At 32.0% G+C, this 23,140-nt stretch overlaps 1 protein-coding gene across 2 annotated transcripts in view; it reads left to right on the top strand.

The window, feature by feature from the left end:
• Positions 1–3,548: 3,548 nt before the first annotated feature.
• The window catches only part of LOC132755246 (protein crumbs homolog 1-like), a 36,362-nt gene continuing 16,770 nt past the window's right edge, over positions 3,549–23,140 (top strand). Inside the window, exon 1 of one of the 2 annotated variants that reach the window (XM_060746080.1) lies at positions 3,549–3,788. In XM_060746080.1, coding sequence (XP_060602063.1) covers positions 3,743–3,788 — 46 coding nt within the window. In that variant the 5' untranslated portion in view covers positions 3,549–3,742. Of the gene's footprint in view, positions 3,789–15,122; positions 15,360–23,140 lie in introns of those variants that run through there. The other variant, XM_060746090.1, reaches the window with a different exon arrangement.

Raw genomic sequence — 23,140 nt, 5'->3', positions numbered from 1 at the left:
GTAAATTAGTTTAGCTTACTGATATTAAACGTAACAACAACACATTCCCTATACTGACTTTAAAGTTTCATCATAATTATAATTTATCCATTTATGGGACGGTGGATATAAAAAGCATCACACTTGGCCAATCGGTGACAAATCATCTCCCACATCTTAAATTTGTTTATAAACATTTTAATGAAAATGATACAAGAGTATTATTACGTAATTTTGGGCGGTAAATGTTTTATTTACAATTATGTATACTCACCTGACTGCGAAAGTAATTTAGCGATCCTACATTTTACCATCCCCCTCCCTCTGTGGTATGTGTTTAAAATATAGTACAATTTTGTATTTTTTTTATTTAAATATTTGAATATGAATTGGTGTGGGTATAATAGATTAAGGACTGGGTTCATTGCGCTTCCCGGAATGTTTCTAATTGTTTTATCTGAAGTCAAACACTAAAGTTAACTATTCCCAATAATCTTATCAACCCCACTTGAGAAAATTTATTATTTTCTTAAACACAGTTTTATTTCGCACGCAACATAATTTTATTGACTTTGCACTTTTACGCATACGCATAAGTATTGGCTGTTTTTTTTTTTTACAAATTCATACATGAATTAATCATAATATACACTTTACTGTGTTGCGTTGAATACATTCAATCTTTAACAAACATGATTAATATATAAAGTATGTATTTTTTTATATCTATGCCCGATTTCGATGAAAGCTTGAAACTTATTTCAGCCATTCTAGATTCAACTTTACTAATATTGGTGGGTAAAAATTGCCGTGGCCCCAGTAGGGTCTCGAACCCAAAGATTCCTGGGTTGAAGGTCACGTACCTTAACCGTTAATGCACGTCATTTCTTAGATTGGTTTATTTTGTACCGGACTGGCTTATTTTGAACTTAGGTAACAATGATGTAAGAAAGTTTAAAGTAAAATTCAATTTACAAAACGTTATAAACAGACGAAGTTTACGACATTTATTATGGTGATATTTTAAGTATAGGTAAGCATTTACAATATTAAATTGGTCAAGAACGGCGTATTTGAAATGATTTTTATAAAACAGTTCATTTACTAGACTGATCAAATTTAGCAGATTTATCAAAGTAAATGTGTAATGATTCATTTGAAATACTGCAATTCTATTGGACAAAAGATATTTTTAAGCACTAAACGACTTTTATTTTGTTAAATTGATATGTTTATTTATTATACGTGATAAAATGTAAATGTTTGAGATTATGATGTTTTCAAGGTTAATTATTGTATGAAATATCCTAAAACCATTTAAGGTGACAACGGAGTCAATTATCACTGAAAATACCTAAAATGAGATTTTTTGCTAAGTAGATTTATTAACCTTTTCTGAACACATTTGTGATTTAATTTTGGAAGCAGTTAGTCCAAAAAATGTGTTTTTAAACGTTTTAAAACGGAACCTATACTATTTGTATCTGCTATTCGGGTAACCTGTCGATTATCGATAACGCTCCGCCCCCTGTTGAGGCATCAATGAGGGAAATCGGTAGTTCCATATATCCGTGAATTACACGTCCATACTGGTCCATACTTCTCGTAAAACATGTATCGTACAACTAACGTACATCTTTTATGAATATCTCAACATTTAGCCTTTTTTATAAATTAAGAAATTGTCGGCCAATGTACGTAACATAATGTATGAAACATAAATAATTAAGCATAGCGGCAAATCGCACGACCACGGGGTTGATTAAAAATGTAGCTGCTAAAATATCCATAATGTGTGAAAATAATTTGTCTGTCCCGTTAATCTGATAGATATTACGTTGAGTTGATAGACTTTTGTACGATTCAAGGGCTTACTTTACATTCAACCTCGTTTTCTAACAATGTCAAGTAAAACAACAACAAAAACAGACAACATTTTTATATGTGAACGCCTATGTGACTTGTGGAAAGGTGTCCCTGACAAATTTCTAAACCATTTTAGATTGTCTCAGGATGATTTTTTCTCTATAAATAAAAAAAAGATATTAAAATATATTCTCAGTGAAAATAAATTGTTCGTCAGTAAATCGGACACAGTACTAATAAATCTGGGACAAAGTATGAAATTTATTGTCTAAAAGACTATCCCGGTAGAAACTGGATCTCTATGCCGTGCATAGATGATATTCATAATAGAAGTCAAGAAGGCCAGATCATAATGATCTAGTAATACCTTTTATTTCTATTAAAATATGTGAAGCATTATCAATTTGGTGGAAAAGATATATAATATCCCGTGCTTATTTGTACATCTACCATGGACTTTAAAAGACTGTCAGAAGCTTAGTTTTTTGTTATTTTATTTTGTATTTTAACGGAATTTCATACACGAATACACAGGCAGAGTGATACTGGTATAATACAATAATAATGCTAATGATAATAATAATAAACTTCAAAAAGGAAACAATTAAGTACCCCGCTAGCGGTGCGCAAATGCGTTCCATTTCCCCCCACTGAGTGCCTCAAATTTTACCGATAGTCACGTGACATGTGAGACAGATACCAGACGATCAGTAAATCACGTTAAGAATTGAAGAAATTTCAGCTATAAACTGATATCAATCAGCAGCTTTTTAATTGGTCAGATGTCACTGGGTCATAAAATGTTGTTAGAGTATGTTACCGCAACTTGTGACCCTCTCTGGTGCGATATTTGTGTATTATGCAATTATTTAGCGTGAAACGTAGGGGTCTGAGAGAGAACAGCCGATTTATGACACTTCGTTTGATGCGGGTCGGACTAACTTTGAATCGGCATAACTTCTTTAATAATCAAGCAATTAACATGCGGTTTAAAGCACATGAAAGGAAATTCATTTACGGAGGGAACCGTGTCAGGGATTTTTGTTTGCTCAATAGGCGACTTAATTATCTTTAATTACGTAATATGTATGGTGAAAAAAGTCGCATAAAATGTTTGACGTTACGTAATATTTTTTTGAGAAAAGATAGAAAAAAATTGAGACACGGTTCTCTAGATAATATAAGTATGGTTATTTTCAAAAAGTTTGATGACAAAAAATTAAAAAATGACTTTGATATGACGATTTAAAATTTTAGGATTTTTATTCAAAATCAATCATTTACAAAGGCATTTTTTTCAAATATGTTATTTTTTATGATGATCAACGACATTTAATGCACAAAGATTAAATAAATAACAATTATTATTAAAATAACTTTGTTTAAATGACATTTATGTAAGTACCACGGAAAGTGTCTGTTGTCACCTTAAACCAACCTTTAAATAACACGATAAATAAGGAATAATAAAGAACATCCAAATTATAGTTTTTCTTTTATATATTTTCTTTAAATCTAAGAATGACTACATAAACCCACTGCGCCTTAACAGTAATAATATGAAGTCAATCAGGAAAACAACAATCGTCTTCGGAACTTTTTTTTTCGGAACTAGTTTTGCCTTCTGCCATAATCCTTATAATTGCCAGCTATTTTGCGTAGGCGCGCAGAGAAAAAGACATTATTAAGATTTATAAAATCAGACCAATAAATGTATAAGAGAGTGAGAGAAAAAATCTGACCTGCCTCCGTTTATATGTGAACCAGAAATAACAAATTACTCGTATCGTCTGCTTGCCGTATACATGTACACATAATATACATGTATACAGAAGATAGTTAGCTTCTCTGCTTGACTGTTGTTATTTTATATCAAGATAAGGCGGAGACACTAATAATGGATAAATTCAGTTATTTATTAGGGATTTTTATGTTTCTAACAGGTACGTGCTTGTATTTTAAATGCTTTGAATATAAAATTGATAATTTAACAATTTTTTTACAATGATTTTCGTCTGTTATATCTGCTATACTTAATTTTTGACTAATTTGATTTTGTTTTGAAGGAATATTATACATCGAATTAATGAATGAACAGCATTAAAGTCAATTTGAATGATGTTTGATTCTCAATATTTACCATTATACATGTATATCGTATAGAAAAGGGAACTGACATTATACATATATTGTATGCCTTTAAAGGCACCTTATGCCTGAAGGAAGTAGAGCTGAACGTGCAGTAATGTGTTGTAAAAGTCGCGGAATGTACAGATTTTGACTTCCATACAAAATACTAATTCACTATAATTACACCAATTACCAATAGAGAAAAACTCCAAAAGATAGTTCATCTATGCGGCAAATGAGTAACTGATTTGGAAACTATCAAGATACCAATAATAAGGTTTTGAAAAATAAAAATAATTGCTTTTCTGAGGCACAATGGGCCTTTAAGCACCAACAACACATCAGCACAGAAACGTAATAAACAATATACAGTATACAGTACATTATTAAAATGTAAGTGTTTTAAAGCTGTACAGTATCTGAGGGGGTTTCGGTGAAAGGTCTTCTAGTATATTTGAAGAATCTATTTGGGGGAATATCTGAATTGTAATTATATCGAGAAAGATAAGGTCAAATTATACTGTGGTCCATGAAATTCAAGATGGTATTATAGGTTATATAGGGGCTAAATCGCCCTTCTGTCGATTAATGATTAAAGTCGAGGACCGTGCACCACCCTCTCGAATATACTGAATGTATTCAATCTGACTATACAAACATGGAAATATTTATTAAAGCAACAACAAAAACAATAAAACAACAACAACAACAAAACAAAAAACAAAAGAAAAAAAACGCATGGTCTTTTCAAAGGTACATGTACATTATACCCCAGAAATGAATAAATATTTACTTTTTAAGAAAGATCAAACATGAGTTTTATAACGTTAAAATAAATGTTTAAGAGCACGTAAGATGCTTGTTAGCTGAAGGAAAAAGCGCTGAATGTGAAATAATATGTCATAAAATTAGCAAATAGTAAACAAAGTACATGTAGTAGTTTAATTTATGTAGTTTAGTTTACTAAGTCACTATAAATGAGAAGACAGTTCAGGTAATTGGTCAATGAGTAACTTGTTATAAACTATAAAAGAATATCAAAAAATGAAAAATAAGATTTTGAGAAATATAAATGAAAGCTTTCCGGCGGAATAATGGGCCTTTAAGACACCATGCTTGTAAGTGTTGAAAATATCCCCATACCGTTTTATGATTTTTATAGTTAAAGATCTCAAGTTGAACAAGTACAATAATCTCTCGGCATGAATAATGTAAATGATGTAAACGGCTATATCTAACTTCCATATCCAGTTTGCATTCAATTTATACGTATCAAAACTTTAAACGTTTAATTGATTATGCAGGTCCCCGCACATCATTATTGTGAAGGGTGCATAAATTGCTTACCTTTTTGTCAAAATGTTCACATTTTGCTAGTCAGCAATTTAATGATGTGCTATTTGCAACTTAATGATTTGCTATTTATAGAGATGAAATCTGTTACGGAAAGCCGTTTAAGTGTGTGGTTATGCATATCTTTTTATCATGATGATAGATTATGTTATCAATTAAACATCAGCTACAAATGAATTCATACCTATTTCACGAGCACAGCATCAGATCAATATGCAAGCCCGTGCCGTATACTGTAGGTATCAAAGTACTGAAATTCCTAAATTGATCGTGGACTGTCCTAAATTTAAAGTAGAGAAAGTATATCATAAAAACTGAGCAGTATAATAGATAAATTGAAGCTGTTTCCGTAATGTTTTATTGATCATTTTAATTTACAATCAACATTTATTATTTCATGATTTTATTATTATTATTATTATTATTATTATTATTATTATTATTTTGTAGCTCTCGTAGAATCGCCCTTTTCAAGAGTTCATACAGTGGCATTGAATTGTTTAGTCTATTGAAATGTCTGATACCTTTGTAATGTCTATGGGTTTTTATTTGTTTGGGTCGTCAGACCAAACAAATAATGGTAGCGAAATTTCAGAGTCTAATGTTCTTAATTGCAAATGCCGAAAGTAGTCCACTTTTTTGAAGCGGTTACTTCCCTTTTGTATGTACACTAAAGCCGAAAAATTCAGGGGAGATCACTGCGTAAAGATGGTCAAAGACAGGCGCATCAATTTTCAAGCAAAGTAATTCCCGAATGGTCGAAGATTTCTAATATTGTTTTCTGGTATTTTCTGATCGAAAATAACTAAATACAAAGCGGACATTCAATCTCTGACACAGAAGTTTATGACAAACCTAACAACGAGTAGTTCTCAAAACAGCTTAAAACTAGCGATTTAAAAGAAAGAAATATTTTATTTTGTTACAAGTATCCAACAAATTACAACGCATTTAAAGTTAAACAATAGCGTTGGCTTATAGAATTGTCAATAAATGCACAATCACAAATTACGCGGATGAATATGATTTTATCAATGAAAATACTATTTTTAGCCATGTAGATTACCGAATACTACACAAACCGAGTAGTGGAATATATAGATTCTACATGTCGGACTGTTTGGGCGAGAGGATTTTCGCTAAAATATTTACTTCAATTTTAAATAACAGGTTTACCTTGAACAAAATACCTCGAAATTAATAAGGATTAGGCCTACAAACCTGAATGCAATGGAAGTTCTAAATTTAGAATGACTTGATATTATTCAGATATACTGTGTATAACTTCTCCGTGGTACAGTGGTAACGCGCTCGCTTAGTGAGTGAGAGGTCTCGAGTTCGAATCCCAGTCGAGGAAATTTTTTTTTGGTTAAATTCTTTTTTTAATTGTTTTTGTTAAGGAAGTAGCCATGATTTACAAGGATAAAGTGTGGCTGTCGTAAAAAAAGTACATAAATGATTTTTTGATGCAACTCTAGTTATGCAGAATTCCGTATGTGCCTTACAAAATGAATTATAATACATAAAAATAAACTTATACAGGAAAATGCATACAGATATACAGTACGATTTAGATTGCAAAGATCAGAAAATACCAAAGAACATGAAGCCCTTTGATTCTTTATGAATATACATGCTTATAGTAAGCTTCAGGATTATTTACATCTGTGTTAAACAACAGTTAAAAGTCGTTACAAGCCCTAATTTAGAATAATATGGTTTTCTTCAGGCCGTTCACATATAAATTTAACCGTGGCTGAAGGGTTTTCGGGCTCGCTTAGGAAGCGAGAGGTCTGGAGTTCAAATCCCAGTAAAGGTAACTTATTTTTTTAAATTGTTAAAGTCAAATAAACATTGGATTGAATATCAGTGTTGCAATTAGTCTTATAGCCAATTTACTACAATTAAAACGCTGGAAAGCATTGGTGGCACTAAACATATAATCTCACAACCTGCACCTTTCTTACATTCTGAGACCCAAACAAATTCAGCGCCTTCTGTGCTTTGATTTTTACCATTGGTATTTGTTTAATTTCAGAATATAAAGGATGTATTTATAAGAAACAAGTGTTCTATTATTGAAAAACAAACACATTTTTGTCATTCTGTAAACTTTTTTACCTTGTAAAATAAACTGTAAATATTAAGTTCATGTCTGTTAGCAGGACTTCAATTTTATCTCAACTGAACAGAGCCATCTTTGTTGTATTGTAAGTGCAAGAAAGAATCTAAAAACCCTCTGCATTCCTTCGCCGAATTGATAAAGAAGCAATTATCATTCCAAATGATACGGGGAAAGTCATTTGAAATACTATTAAGAAACTGGTGACTTTATCGGTGCTGGGAGGGGGGCAGGGGGGATTATAAATGTTTCACTTTTCATTATCTCTCGTGAACAGACTCGTTCAAACTGAGCCTGAATTTGTCTTGTATTGTTTTTCAAGATTGCCCCTTTTTCAGATTTTTTGTTCGCGTAATATCTTATTTGCACTAATATCTTTTAATGTGCATACACGTTTCGATATGTGCGCGAACGTGCATTTGATTATTGCTATCAAAGTTACAAACACAAAAACAAACAAAATGACGAATAATGTTAAAAGTTTGGCAGGTTCGCTCATAGTACATGACAGCTGTTTTTTTATTGTCATCAGTCCAAAATATTTGGTCAATCCAAATATTACCACGTAGACGCAATAAATTAATGACAATATCCTAAAAACACGGGACAGAAATCGTCTGCAACTCACCGCAAAAATAAATTTGTTAAAAGGTGCGTTTAGGATGTTTGCCTCTTAGCCAATGACTCATGGGTTCAAGACCTTCTCTGGTCACGACCATGTTACCTCCCATGATACGTGCACTGTTTCCAGGTAGTATACTCGAAAGACTAGTAGCAAGAACGATTAATAGGTTAAGATGTATGGTTTCTTAAGCTGGTATAGATAAATATATTTCAACTATTAGAAAATAAATTTTAGCTAAATAATTATGTTCCTATAATACAGTTTTTATCAAACTTTATCAATATTTGTTCAGATACATTGCGAATTTATAAAAAAGGGATACAACATAGAATCAAGAACACAAGAGATAAACCATATGCTTAATGTCTAGCACGAGTAAACCACGTGGCAATAGATTTCTTATTTACAGCAAACTATGTCTACAAATAGTTTAAGCACGCGTAAATTCGTAACAACTTGTTTTGAACTAATTATACTATTAATCGCCCATATAAATTTCTCATGATTAAAAATGACATATGTTTTATGTCAGTAAGATTTGTGTTGTTTTGTGTATGTTTTCATTTGTACTTTAAAATGATATATTTTACGTATTGTGAACCACGCAATGTTTGCACATGTGACCATTTAATAAAGTTTAGACTAGGGACAATTATTGTACAAATTTATACACAGATAAGGAAGCCTGCAGTTATGTTATTTTGGGAATTTCAAATGAAAGAAAATCAAAAGTCATATTTACGAACAAATGATTTAATGTTGACTTCTTACTGGTATATTGTTGGCTCTTACAATAAAAACAACCGAAATATTTTGACAATTAAAGCAGCATGCTCAAGATTCATGCTTACTTTTTTGAAAATTTGGATATATATACTTAAAAGGAAAATTTTGCGAATTGATCAAAATGAAATGTAGTTTACACATTGCAAACGATACTTACAATCCATGCAAAATCAGTTACAAAACCAGTTACATAACATTGTACATTGTTACTTGAATCTTTTACTTTTCTCAAATTCTTGCTAATTTTTTCTCAAGTATGATTTTCATGATATATGAAAAGGCAATTCTTATCTTCAAGGAATTTACGAAATAATAAGAAACCACCATATTACCGAGATTTTTGTCTGACTGTGGGTAGCTAATGCCGCCATGCATTATCACCTTTAATTAAAGGCTTGCTTTGCTGATATTAAGGTGACAACGGAGTCAATTATCTCTGAAAATACCTAAAATGAGATTTTTTGCTAAGTAGATTTATCAACCTTTTCTGAACACGTTCGTGATTTAATTTTGGAAGCAGTTAGTCCAAAAAAATGTGTTTTTAAACGATTTAAAACGGTACCTATACTATTTGTATCTGCTATTCGCGTAACCTGTCGATTATCGATAACGCTCCGCCCCCTGTTGAGGCATCAATGAGGGAAATCGGTAGTTCCATATATCCGTGAATTACAGGTCCATACTGGTCCATACTTCTCGTAATACATGTATCGTTCATCTACCGTGCATCTTTTAAAAATATCTCAACATTTAGCCTTTTTTATAAATTAAGAAATTGTCGGCCAATGTACGTAAGATAATGTATGAAACATAAATAATTAAACATAGCGGCAAATCGCACGACCACGGGGTTGATTAAAAATGTAGTTGCTAAAATATCCATAATGTGTGAAAATAATTTGTCTGTCCCGTTAATCTGATATATATTACATTGAGTTGATAGACTTTTGTACAGATTCAAGGGCTTACTTTACATTCAACCTCGTTTTCTAACAATGTCAAGTAAAACAACAACAGACGACATTTTTTTATGTGAACGCTTATATGACTTGTGGTAAGGTGTCCCTGACAAATTTCTAAACCATTTTAGATTGTCTAAGGATGATTATTTCTCTATGAATAAAAAAAGATATTAAAATATATTCTCAGTGAAAATAAATTGTTCGCCAGTAAATCCGACACAGTACTAATAAATCTGGGACAAAGTATGAAATTTACTGTCTATCCCGGTAGAAACTGGATCTCTATGCCGTGCATAGATGATATTCATGATAATAGAAGTCAAGAAGGCCACATCATAATGATCGACTAATACCTTTTAATTATATTAAAATATGTGAAGCATTATCAATTTGGTGGAAAAAATATATACTATCCCGTTTTTATTTGTACATCTACCATGGACTTTAAAAGACTGTCAGAAGCTCAGTTTTTTGTTATTTTATTTTATATTTTAACGAAATTTTAACGGAATTTCATACACGAATACACAGGCAGAGTGACACTGGTATAATACAATAATAATGCTGATGATAATAATTGGCGTCCGCGCCGAAGCGCGGCGCTCTTATGGAATGAGATCAGATTTTGTGAAAGGGCGACAGCAACTTCTCGAGCCTTTTAGTCGGTCATAATAAAAGCCGAAAATTCCGATCGGTATGAGGGTGCTTGATTATTAAATAAGAATGAAATGTCGCGATATGTTACAATGAATTTTCGCAATGCAAACATTTACAAATGAAATAACCTTTTCCGTCAATAAATCGCGCTCTTCGGGGTTTTTTATTTATCATTTTGTAGTACACAGTCGGTTATCATGTCATGGTATGTTATTGTTGTACATGTATCCTAGAATGATCAGTTGATGACCTAAATATTCCAAAAACCTATTTATAGATATATCTTTTTATCACTCCTATCGGTAAATGCCGGTCTCTCCCGGTCTATTTTGACCAGGATTTACTAGTGACCGGCGAATAGTACCACACGTTTATTGTCCGGTCTCTCCCGGTTTTGGAGTAGATGTTTGATATCGTTACAATTAGAAAAAAACAACAATAGCATGTTTCATTTTATCTATATGAGATAAAAACAATAAATATGTACACGGATTTATATGTAATATAAATCCGTGATATGTACAATAATTGAGAAAAGGTACATTTTTAATGGTATTAAAATGACATTATCAACTTTGAAACATTTTATTTAATTATTCAATTTGTTATCCGTGTTTAGTAAAGATGCCGAGGAATTATTCAAAGTTACAAATTAGATTTTATGAATTATTCAATTGATCGATAATTTAAAAAAATGATAAAGAAAAATACAATGTACATGTACATGGTTTAAGAATAAACAATATTATATATTGAAAGATAAACCATAATTTACTGACTTTTTCCAGTTAAGCTTTGACTTATAATCGTCGGTCAATATGACAATTGAATTCTTAAAAATTGTTTTACAATTTTAATAAAAATGAGTAGTAAAAACTCAGTATTAAAATAGCACATAAAACACAAAAAAGAAAAAAGAAAACAATATTCATAAAATTTGTATTTTTTTTTTAATCAAAATTAATAAATATTACAATTATTGTATAATAAACAATTATGCTCAACATGATCAACATGGTAATATAACCAGTGTCATATTTTTACTAACTTAAAGTGTGAACAGATACCTTAAGGGGGTCTTCGCTAATAGCGATAACATGTACATAATAAGGGACAAATGTGTGGTACGTGTTGATCATGCGTTACACATATGGATTATAAATGATTGCATACATGTATATCCGTTGCTATTAATAACCACGATCATAAAGAAATAACAAGTAATATTCTAATCTCTAGCATGCCAATCAAAGTTCATAATGAACAATGCCTTTCGTCCGCTCATTCATAAGTGGTATACATTTCTGGTAGTTTATAAGAATATCTTGTCAACATATGTGTACTAGTTCATCTTCACTTGCTGCATTTCTTGCTTGGACGCCCTTTGATGCTTTGCATCAATGCTTTTCTTGTAATAAACTTCAAATAGGAAACAATTAAATACCCCGCTAGCGGTGCGCAAATACGTTCCATTTGCCCCCACTGAGTGCCTCAAATTTTACCGATAGTCACGTGACATGTGCGACAGATACCAGACGGATAGTAAATCACGTTTAGAATTGAAGAAATTTCGGCTATAAACTGATATTAATCAGCAGCTTTTTAATTGGTCAGATGTCACTGGGTCATAAAATGTTGTTAGAGTATGTTACCGCAACTTGTGACCCTCTCTGGTGCGATATTTGTGTATTATGCAATTATTTAGCGTGAAACGTAGGGGTCCGAGAGAGAACAGCAGATTTATGACACTTCGTTTGATGCGGGTCGGACTAACTTTGAATCGGCATAACTTTTTTAATAATCAAGCAATTAACATGCGGTTTAAAGCACATGAAAGGAAATTCATTTACGGAGGGAACCGTGTCAGGGATTTTTGTTTGCTCAATCAGCGACTTAATTATCTTTAATTACGTAATATGTATGGTGAAAAAAGTCGCATATTTTGTTTGACGTTACGTAATATTTTTTTGAGAAAAGATATAAAAAATTTGAGACGCGGTTCCCCAGATAATATAAGTATGGTTATTTTCCAAAAGTTTGATGACAAAAAAATAAATAATGACTTTAATATGACGATTTAAAATTTTAGGATTTTTATTCAAAATCAATCATTTACAAAGGCATTTTTTTCAAATATGTTATTTTTTATGATGATCAACGACATTTAATGCACAAAGATTAAATGAATAACAATTATTACTAAAATAACTTGGTTTAAATGACATTTATGTGAGTACCACGGAAAGTGTCTGTTGTCACCTTAAATAGAAAACGTGGAAATGAAATATGTGTTGAGAGGATAATAGGAAAAAATAATTGTTTATGTAAAAATAAAAAACCGGAAATGATAGAAGTGAAAAGCAATTTTGCAATAGCTTAAGGATCATACTGTATAGATGTAATATTTGTGTTATATGACAATTTTGATTTTACATGCAAAGATAAAATGGAGAATTAATGAATAAGGGTGGATTTGAGCAAGATTTTCGTTAAGTAACTCTGCTTTAGTTTTAGTTCTTTTTGAATATATAACCGTTTGAATATATAACCTTGACCTTTATAAGTCAACAATATAATACTGACACTTTTATTATCTACAGTACAGAATGTCTGCTGTAGCCAAGTAGTTCAGTAGAATAAAATGTGAATTTACATGAACACGTGCATATTAACAAATGTTTTTTTAGCAAAAGTAATATTTTGATATGCAATGAATTAACATAACTAGAAAGTGGAATCAGGATTGAAACACCGACTTTTAGATATTCCGGGTCGAGCGTAAGCGTCATTAGGCACAAGCTACTAAATTTAGTTTTGACGTGTCTCGTCTGCGGGTGTCGTTGTCCAGAAACGCATTTGATTATATGGTTATAAAATATATGGACAAATATGCTCTTAAATAGGAATACGGTTTGATCAAAAACAAATTCATTGTACATTTTGTACATCGAATGTGTAAAATACCTTAATTATTTTTTCACCGTTGTAGTAGAAAAAAGATCTTTCTTTTCCTTTCGTTTACGAATCGACTCCATTTTCCTTTGTAATTTAGAAATAATAGCATCTTGACTTGTTTACAAGTTTGACTGTCACCTTTGAAGTAGATAACTGACAGAAATTGTCTGAACTGTTGTCCGCTGTCTGTATAGTTAAATGGTGCAATAATTGTACAGAAAATAATCAATATACACGAAATTTGCCGTCAAACATGTGGACAAAGAGCAGTGTTTGTAAATGGAAAAATATGATGGTCTTTGTTTACAAGCGACCTCTTAAGATAGGTGTTTTCAACAGTTTTATTTTTTATGTTAACGCACGACTTTCGATAAAAGATTTCGTTAGTTTGGTCTTTTTCTTCATAAGAAACATAAAGCAAATTTTCCCAAAAAACAGAGTAAATGAAAGTCTTTGTCTAGCACATCATCTCCCGAGGACGCAAACGAACATTGTAACTTATGTCGGAGGTCTATTGTTTTGTTTTTAAACCTTAAGTCCTATTATTGTTCGAAATTCTACGTTGAAATAGTCCTTTATCTATTAAACTAGTAATGCTTAAACTGCAAATGAAAAAAAACTATATTGATTCATACAACTTGTAAAACATAAAAACAAATACTCAAATTTCGGGGAAGAAAAAAAATATTGTTAACCAGACAATCGGGTTATTTAACTAAGCATGCTAAGTATGAGGAAAATAATGGTTTATTTTTATACAACAATCTAGTTATATGGTCCATAAGTTCATCATAAGTTCATCAGAAGTTTACCAATCTCATAAAGAACAAATGATCAGGTCAAAAAAGAATAAAACATGCGTTCATTAAAGGCACATTATGCCTCAGAAATCTACATATTTTATTCTTTAGAAATATCAAACTGGTGTTTAACAATCTTTTGATAAATGGATTAAGAGCATGTTAAATGTTTAACAACTGAATATTGAAGCACTATGATTAGCAAAATGTAAACAAAGTAGTATTTTGACTTCCATTCACTATGATTATACAAATTTCAAGAGCAAAAGTAGCAATTTAATTTACTTCGTGTATATGGCAAATGAGTATTTTTTGTTTGATACTGTAAACAAGAAACCAATTAAAAGAGAATAAAAAAGAAGATTTTGATAAAAATGATAGCATTTCGGAGGCATAATGTGCCTTTAATGAAATTATTAAGAAAAATAGGGATGTTTGACCGTATCTTGGAAGGAGAGTATAAAAATGCGTTCATTGGAATAAATTGAACAAAAATGACAGCTGACCAGCAAAAGTTTAACAAAGTTCGAATGAAATTCATTCCGTTACTTAACCCCTGCTCCATCAATCTGTGTGTGTTTGTGTTTTAGACTTAATAAGGACTCATCCGCCCTTTCAAGGCACTGAGAGTTCGAACCCGGACATGCCTGCACGTTTTGTTTATGACATGATTTTTTGCACTGGTTGTTTCTGATAGGTTGAAAATTACTACTTGATTCACGTTAATTTTACTTTATATCTTTATCAATCAATCCCCGTTAACTTCCAACACAAGTCGATCTTAGTCACTTCCCTGCATTTGACGTAAAAATAGTGATCAATAAATTAGACCAATTACATTTTATTCATAACAACCACAGGTAGGTCGTATGTATCGAGAGAAAAAAAGGTTTGCGTAACGCCCGTCCCTGTCTCATTAAGAACGTACATACCTATACAAGTTGTACATCGTAATAAAATAATCACATTACATTCAGTTTGCCGTGTAGTAAAAAGTAGTGCGATCTGTAAACTGTGGAAAGAGTGTAGTTGTAGATTTATGATATTATAATACTTGAAAGTCATTGATTCATAATTTAAAAATATGGAATTACAAAAATTTGCAGTTATTCTATTATTGTCAGGTAAGAAGTTTTTTTTTCTTCTAGCAAACAAACACACTTTTTTTTTTTAGTTTGATGAACATTTTAATGAAATATTCGGTCATTAACTCTCCTCCTTCCATACAATATTTATGTACAAGTTTTTTTTACAGATTTTTATTTATGTTTTCGGCTGGAATGCTACATTCAGTTAGATATGTTACAGGGGAAAATTTTAAGTCATTCAGGGATTTTTTCGTAATCTGATGAGTACGAAAGACCGGTGGGGACATTTCAACTTCATGAATTCCCGATTTTATCATTTTAACACTGTGAACTCACATTTTCAACATACGGAATTCACGAATTAACAATTTCAACTTCAACCATTTCACGAATCTCATCTTCACGAATTCATGATTTCATCTTCACGAAGTTGAAAGCATCAAGTTCAAAACGTGAATGTTGGAGCCGTGAATTCATTAAGTTGAAATCGTGAATTCATGAAGTTGAAATATTAAATTCATGAAGTTGAAATCGTGAATTCATGAAGTTGAAATATTAAATTCATGAAAGTCGTAAAATTTTCAAAAATTTTTGAACTTGTGAAATTGGGGGGAAGGGATAAACCCGAGAATTTAAGTGGGGTTAAAATGCCGACTGGTTTTTCGTTGCTTATACCCTTTCTTTTACTTACACCGGGCAAAATTGTACCACCCAAAGGGAGCCAATTTTTTTGGTAGTTACTAATTCTTTTAGTTAAACGGGTTTTTGGAACCCTAAAAGCGTTTGAAAAAAATCTCGAATTGGGTTTCATGGAACCAACCAGTACTGAGCAATTTGTGTGGTGGTCAAAATATTTTGACGTGCTAAATCTAGATTCTGAGATATTCTTTGTTTGATTTGGGTCAGAATCTCGCTTATACATTGATTAGTTAGGCTAATTTTCCCGATCTGCTAAAAGAAAGAGTATGTTCATTTAAGAAGAAGTCAGTCACTCTTTTACTTACATCGCTGAGTTGCTAACAAATGTATGGTGGCTGATTTGTTATTGGCACTAAAATTTGAATGTATTATACAAAATATAACAGAATTTTACTATTTTTATTGCAAAAATTCGACCTTGTTACTAACGAAGTCAAATATTGACAAGTTATGGGTTTATTTATGGTTCAATCACTTAGTTTGGACGGTTGACAGCATCTGAAAGTAAGAAGAAACAATCACATTAGTATCGATGTTTGGTACTATCACATATTGTTTTTGTGTGTAATATATACTTGCTAGTTTCATTAGATTTTTACATATGAGCCGCGTCACGACAAAACCAACAAAATGGGTTTGCGACCAGCATGGATCCAGACCAGCCTGCGCACCCGCGAAGTCTGATCAGGATCCATACTGTTCGCTTACAAATCCTATTACAAGTAGAGAAACTGATAGCGAACAGCATGGATCCTGATGAGACTGCGCGGATGCGTAGGCTGGTCTGGATCCCTGCTGGTCGCAAACCCATTATGTTGGTTTTGTCCTGACGCGGCACATAATTATCATGATATAATGTATGTTATTCCTTTTTGCTACTTATAACATATTTTGCATTTTTCATTTGCATACAATTTTATGTACTTTGTTTACATGATTGATGATAAGCTGTATATACTTAAGTCAAAATAAATATTTTGTTCTGTTATAATTATATTTAAACATTTGAACAATGTTTAAGATTTCATAAAAAATAAAACATATCTGTGGTTGTGCTATTTTAAAATTTCACCTCTTGATAAATGTCATATGTCGCATAATAATGATTGATTATACAAAATGACTAATACATTATTAACATTCGATTCATATGCGTAGCCATTCCCTTTGTTGGGGGTGGGGTGGCATTCGGAACACCTCGCTCAGTACTTTTCCGAAGTTCGACGGGAAGGGCCGAAAAGTTGCGATTGTAAAATAGCAATGTCCTTATTTGTACATTTTATACTTTGTCTGTTAACTCCCATTGTCTAATTAATGGTGTACATTTAAGCGACTATTTTTTCTTTTCTTTCAACGGATTATGTAATCAGTCGTTGTGAAAGTTTTAGGCAAACCATTATTTAAGAGCAGCTTATTTTGACGTTTTGATACATAGACAAGGCATGACATAACGGCGTGTTTTCAAATGTGAAAAAACAATGGCTAGACAATAAGACTGAAATAAATCTTTAAAGATATGAGCCGCGTCACGACAAAACCAACATAATGGGTTTGCGACCAACATAGATCCAGACCAGCCTGTGCATCCGCGCAGTCTGATCAGTATCCATGCTGTTCGCTTACATAGTCTATAACAAGTAGTGAAACTATGGTGGCTGATTTGTGCCATTCGTGTTTTCGCCCCGCGCCCCCGCCATTTTAATTTGTTAATTCTCGACTTTTCGCTTGGCGGGGTCGCGGGACGAAAACACGCTTATTAGCGTGGGCGCGGGGCGAAGTTTTATTTCATTAAACTTCGCCCTGCGCCCCCGCTAATTACCGTGTTTTCGCTGCGCAACCTCGCCATTTAAACTTGTTAATTCTTGACTTTTTGCTTGGCAGGGTCGCGGGACGAGAACACGCTAATTAGAGGGGGCGCGGGGCGAAGTTTTATTTAATTAAACTTCGCCCCGCGCCCCCGCCGTTTTATTTCTTAATTCTCGCCCTCGCCCTCGCTGGGCGAAGATTATTTATTGAATTATCGACTTTTCGCTTGGCGGGGTCGCGGGACAAAAACACAAATGGCACAAATCAGCCACCATACTGATAGCGAACAGCATGGATCCTGCTCCGACTGCGCGGATGCGCAGGCTGGTCTGGATCCATACTGGTCGCAAACCCATTATGTTGGTTTTGTCGTGCCATGGCTCATAATATTATGTTTTTATAAAACTAACGCTCAATCACCAACACTGAGAAAGTGTCCATGTATAAAAAATACTTCATGTAACAAGTTCATGCATATAAAACTATGACCATACATATATCTATCCTTCATATTTTCAACTTGACATACACTGGTACATACAAAAAAGTCTTGAATGCACACGTGTACATGAGACTGTTTTACATGAATACTCGATTGCAGATCTCGGTAGATTTGCTTGTTTTCTTGGGATCAACAATTTGTGAAGATGTGCAATTATGTAACTTGCTATGACATGTAAACATATCTCTATACGAAAAGTATTCACATGTATTTTACGTGAATAATCTTCCGTATATCATCCATAAACCTTAAGCTTAGTTCTTATTTTTGTACAATAACATCAAGTTTACATTCTATCATAATATTAACAATTGCTTTACATAATTGGTTGATTTAATTAAACACATTTAAGGCTCTTGAAAAGAAAATGCAAGGTCAGTATCATACAGAAATCATTGAATTTGAACATGAGTTTTCAAAATATGTTTTTAGTGCAAGCTATATTTCCTTTTTGAGGTTTTATATATATACTTAAAAGGCACATTATGCCTCAGAAATTCATACAATTTTTTAAATTCTTTATAAATGTCAAACATGTAATTTAAATGTTTTAACAACGGATTTAGAGCATGCCAGATGTAAAACAACTAAAAAAAATAGCACTGAAATTACAGCATTGTGAAATTAAGGTAGCGAAATGTAAACAAAGTAGTATTTTGACTTCCATACAAAATAGTAATTCACTATGATAATACCCATTTCCAACAAAGCAACAGAAGTAAGAGATCTCCTTACGGCAAATGACTAAAAACTGAAACAAGATATCAAAAACAAAACGTTTTTGCGAGATAAAAATGATAGCATATCTGAGGCATAATAGGCCTTTAATAAACCGCTTGTATGCAGGACGGTTATTAAAGGGAAAATATACTCAATCCCTGCTTTACGCCAGTAAGCGTTGATAACGTTTCTTTTCTTTTGTTAATACTTTCGATTAACAGTTCAACATTTTTTTTGTATTGGACTGACACATATTTGATAGGATTCCAGCGATGAAAATGCATTTTCTGAAATGATATATTTTGTATAAACATTCTTTTGACTACCTAAGCAGAAAGATGACATGACTGATTACATAAGATTTTCTAGAGAATTCAACACCGACTTCATTTTCTTATTTGATATTTTGTTATTTCACGTGCTTGTAAAAAATTTGGCATTCCTGTACTAGTTTATCACATTATAAAATTCCGAAGTCAATTCCATCTATTTTGTTCTTTATATAAACGTAAAATAAATCAGCTTGTCAAGGAAATGTTTGTTATGCTTTATCACGGTACATTAGTTTTACATCCCAATTTCAAATCAGATTCCGCTCACTACGCACGTAATTTATGTATGCGGACTCGTGCCTGCACATCCACGTACACTCACTCATGCACACACGCACGCACCGATTGTCATCAGCAATGGTTTTAAACGATCATGTTGGACGTTCTTTTTCTGTAAACCCACCTTACATGCATGTATAATTGAATTGAAGTCTTACTTCATAACTTGTTATATGCCTAAATGGTAAACCTCTTCCTTTTAAAGACACATCATGCCTCAAAAACGATTTTTCTTCTTCTTTAGAAAGGGCTAACGTGAGTTTTATAACGTTTAAATAATTGTTTCAGAGCATGTTTGATGCTTACCACCTAAGAATGTAGCCCTGAATGTGAAATTATTTGTCATAAAAGAATCAAAATATTTTGTCCTCCTTACCAAAATACTAAATCACTTTAATCATACTAACTGCTGAAAAGCAGCAGAAGCAAAATATGGCTCAGATAATTGGGCAATGAGTTACTTTTTTGGAAGTATATCAAAAATAAAATATTTTGAGAAATAATAATAAAAGTATTGATGGACATTATTTTTTCATTATACAATCGAACGAATAAAAGTTTGTTTTATTTATCGTAAAACACAAGGATATAAATTCAAATGAAAATGTAAATGAGCCTGCGGAGATATTTACATTTACACGTTGTTTTAGGTGATTCAACTATCCAGATACGAGCTACTTTTATGACATAAATTCAATTTTATCCCCCATGTATAAAATCATCTATTAGTTGATCTAAAGGTCATTTCGGTAAGATAGTTGTTGACAAGGTGAAATTTTTACCTATGAGGGTTTAAAAACACGTGGAGCGCAACGAAACAAACATGTTTTAGTTTTTATCATATACAATTATAGTGCATGTAGTTATTTTATAAGTCTTAAAAAACTAGCATACATATATAGGGGAGTATACTTGTTGACGCAGATACATCATTTTGTTAAGAGAAAAAAAAACATTTTTAAAGATGCTTGCGTCCAGATGAGTAAATATATTTCAAGAAAATGAAACTTGTACTAAAATTTTAGGAAAAGTAAAATGATTCAAAATTCAAATGTTAATGATAAATGACTGATTCTATAGTACTTATCATCTTATTTTTAGTAAGTGACTAACGCAGTCAGTGGAATTTTTGCATATTTTGACTTCTTTTAGATAATTAACGTGAATTGTAATTGCCATTTTTAATTTGTAAATTGTTTCCTTTTGGTTACTTAAGATACTTTACATTTAAATATGTTTTCAAAATCTTCATGAAAATTAGCACGAATCTGGAGGCATGCTGCTTTAAGTCATTGTCTTTGGTTAAAGAATTTATGTCCAATCACACATTTATGGTACAGACCATTAGACTTGAATGTTGAATAACAATACAGTACTAAAAGTGGTGTAGATATACTGGTAAGTTTTGCGATGTATATCAATGTACATGGTGATTGTCAGATATACTTATTTCCTTCTAATCATTATTACTTAAAATGTTTTCATGACTTGAATGATGCATACTATGAATCATACAACTTATTTCATTTATATATTTTCTCTATATATGTAGTCTTAATGCGTAAGGGAAAAATCAACATGCAATCAATGAATAGAAATGCAAAGTATATCTATTTCAATATTAGTTTAAACGAATTATACAAACTTTTACAATGTATTTTACAGGAAGACTGATTTCAATGCTTTAAAGATCCTTTGAAATGGTTTCGTTTAAAACATGAACATAACATGGCTTACTACCAAGTTGGAATTAAATCGTGCATGGAAATATTTCAAATTTGTGACCTGTCCTCACTTATTCATATGGTTATTTATCTGTTTACTTACTCTAAATCCTTATTTTAACATACGAATGAAGTCAGCCTATTCAAAATAATTGAATAATCCTGATAAAATCATAAAAACAGTGTTTGCATTTTTCATCGATGTTGACTTACGCAGGTCTACGCGTTTTTAAGTACGTAATATTTCTTCCTTTTATAATGATCCTGTACCGGTTTTCCATATTGTTTGCATTTTTTTAAATATCTGTTCATATTATCAGATTATGTGGTCTTTAAGAAATTAAGCAAATTATCAAAATCTGTTATAATAATTGTAGAAAACGGTCAAACATTTTTAAAAGACATTACATGACCTGCAATCTGTGGTCCTATACTCTAACCATTCATATTAACTTCGCGTCTATCTGGATAAAATATCGTGCCTACGAAAAGTAGGTCAAAGACTAAGTTAAGTTTAACAAACTTCTACCCTACTTCCTCCTTTTTTAGCTGTAAGCCTTTTTTTCTAAATTTAAAATTCATTAGATTTACAAATGGAACGTTAAAAAGCGACAATGAATCACTTTTAAGAACGCCCCTTGTAATTGGGTCAAGCCTGTTTTGGTTTTTTATGTTTCTATTTAAAAAAATGTAACTCATTATTACAAAGTACAAAGTTATTTTAAGTGATCCACTTATTTTTTATATATGTGCCAAATTTTACATCCGGGTTTGGGAAAATTGGGGCCTTAAATTGGGGGGCATTTTTAATATTTTTAAGGGGATTTAAAAAATTTCTATAAATTTTTTTCCAAAAATAGAAAAGGAAGGGAAATTGGGTTTAAACCCCCAACCCTTGTAAGGCATGGGGGGAATTTAAAAAAAAATTATTTAACCTTTTTAAACCTGCTTGTGCCCAAAACATTCTACCTATGCTGCCACTGCAGACCAAGAACAGCCGACACTTCCGTGCCATCTGATCATGGTTTGCATTGTTCGCTATTCAGAATTCTCCCTAAAAAATGATGAACGATTTACAATATTTAACGTGGTAATGGTTTAAAAGCAAAGATTGGGGTAAAATTTAGCTATGCTGCTTTAAGCGTGTTTTGTCAAAGGTCCAATAAGTCGTTGACATTTTAAGATCAGAATTAATTCTTTTTTATTTATTATTGCTTCGTACTGGTCACGTGGCGCCATAAAGGATGTGCAATAGGTATTGTACTAGTTAATTTTACATGCAACTTCATATCAGGTATATTCTGTTCATATTCATTCATCGGAGTTAATTTCCCTGTATAGGCTTCTAATTTAATGACATACACACACGTTAATAAAAAAACATACATTTCCGTTCATATGTATCGTCTCTTTTGTAGTTATTGTCTGACTTGTCTTAAGGACACTATTGGTTCTCTTAAATTCGTGGGGCATTGAAATTGCGTTGTTTTGTGGATTCTTTAATTTGTAGATTGTTTGGTTATGCAAAAAAGTAAAATGGAAACTAACATAATGAAACTAATTAGCACAACAGAGGGTATAAGTTTTCGTTATATATAAAACCCGTGGATTGACCTATCCACAAGGACCACGAAATTAAGTGCCCCACGAATAATAATAAATATACAGTACTTTTTTGCAAATACATGTCAGTACTTACTGTAACATTTCATAGAAAAATACAATAGTCCCTCAAATAGATTTCTTCTTTGTTTT

Source organism: Ruditapes philippinarum, unplaced genomic scaffold, assembly GCF_026571515.1.
Source record: "Ruditapes philippinarum isolate M1 unplaced genomic scaffold, ASM2657151v2 ctg9725_1_1_1_1, whole genome shotgun sequence".
In the NCBI taxonomy this organism is placed as follows: domain Eukaryota; kingdom Metazoa; phylum Mollusca; class Bivalvia; order Venerida; family Veneridae; genus Ruditapes; species Ruditapes philippinarum.
The sequence above is the reverse complement of the archived record's forward strand: the minus strand, read 5'-3'. Positions and strand labels throughout refer to the sequence as shown.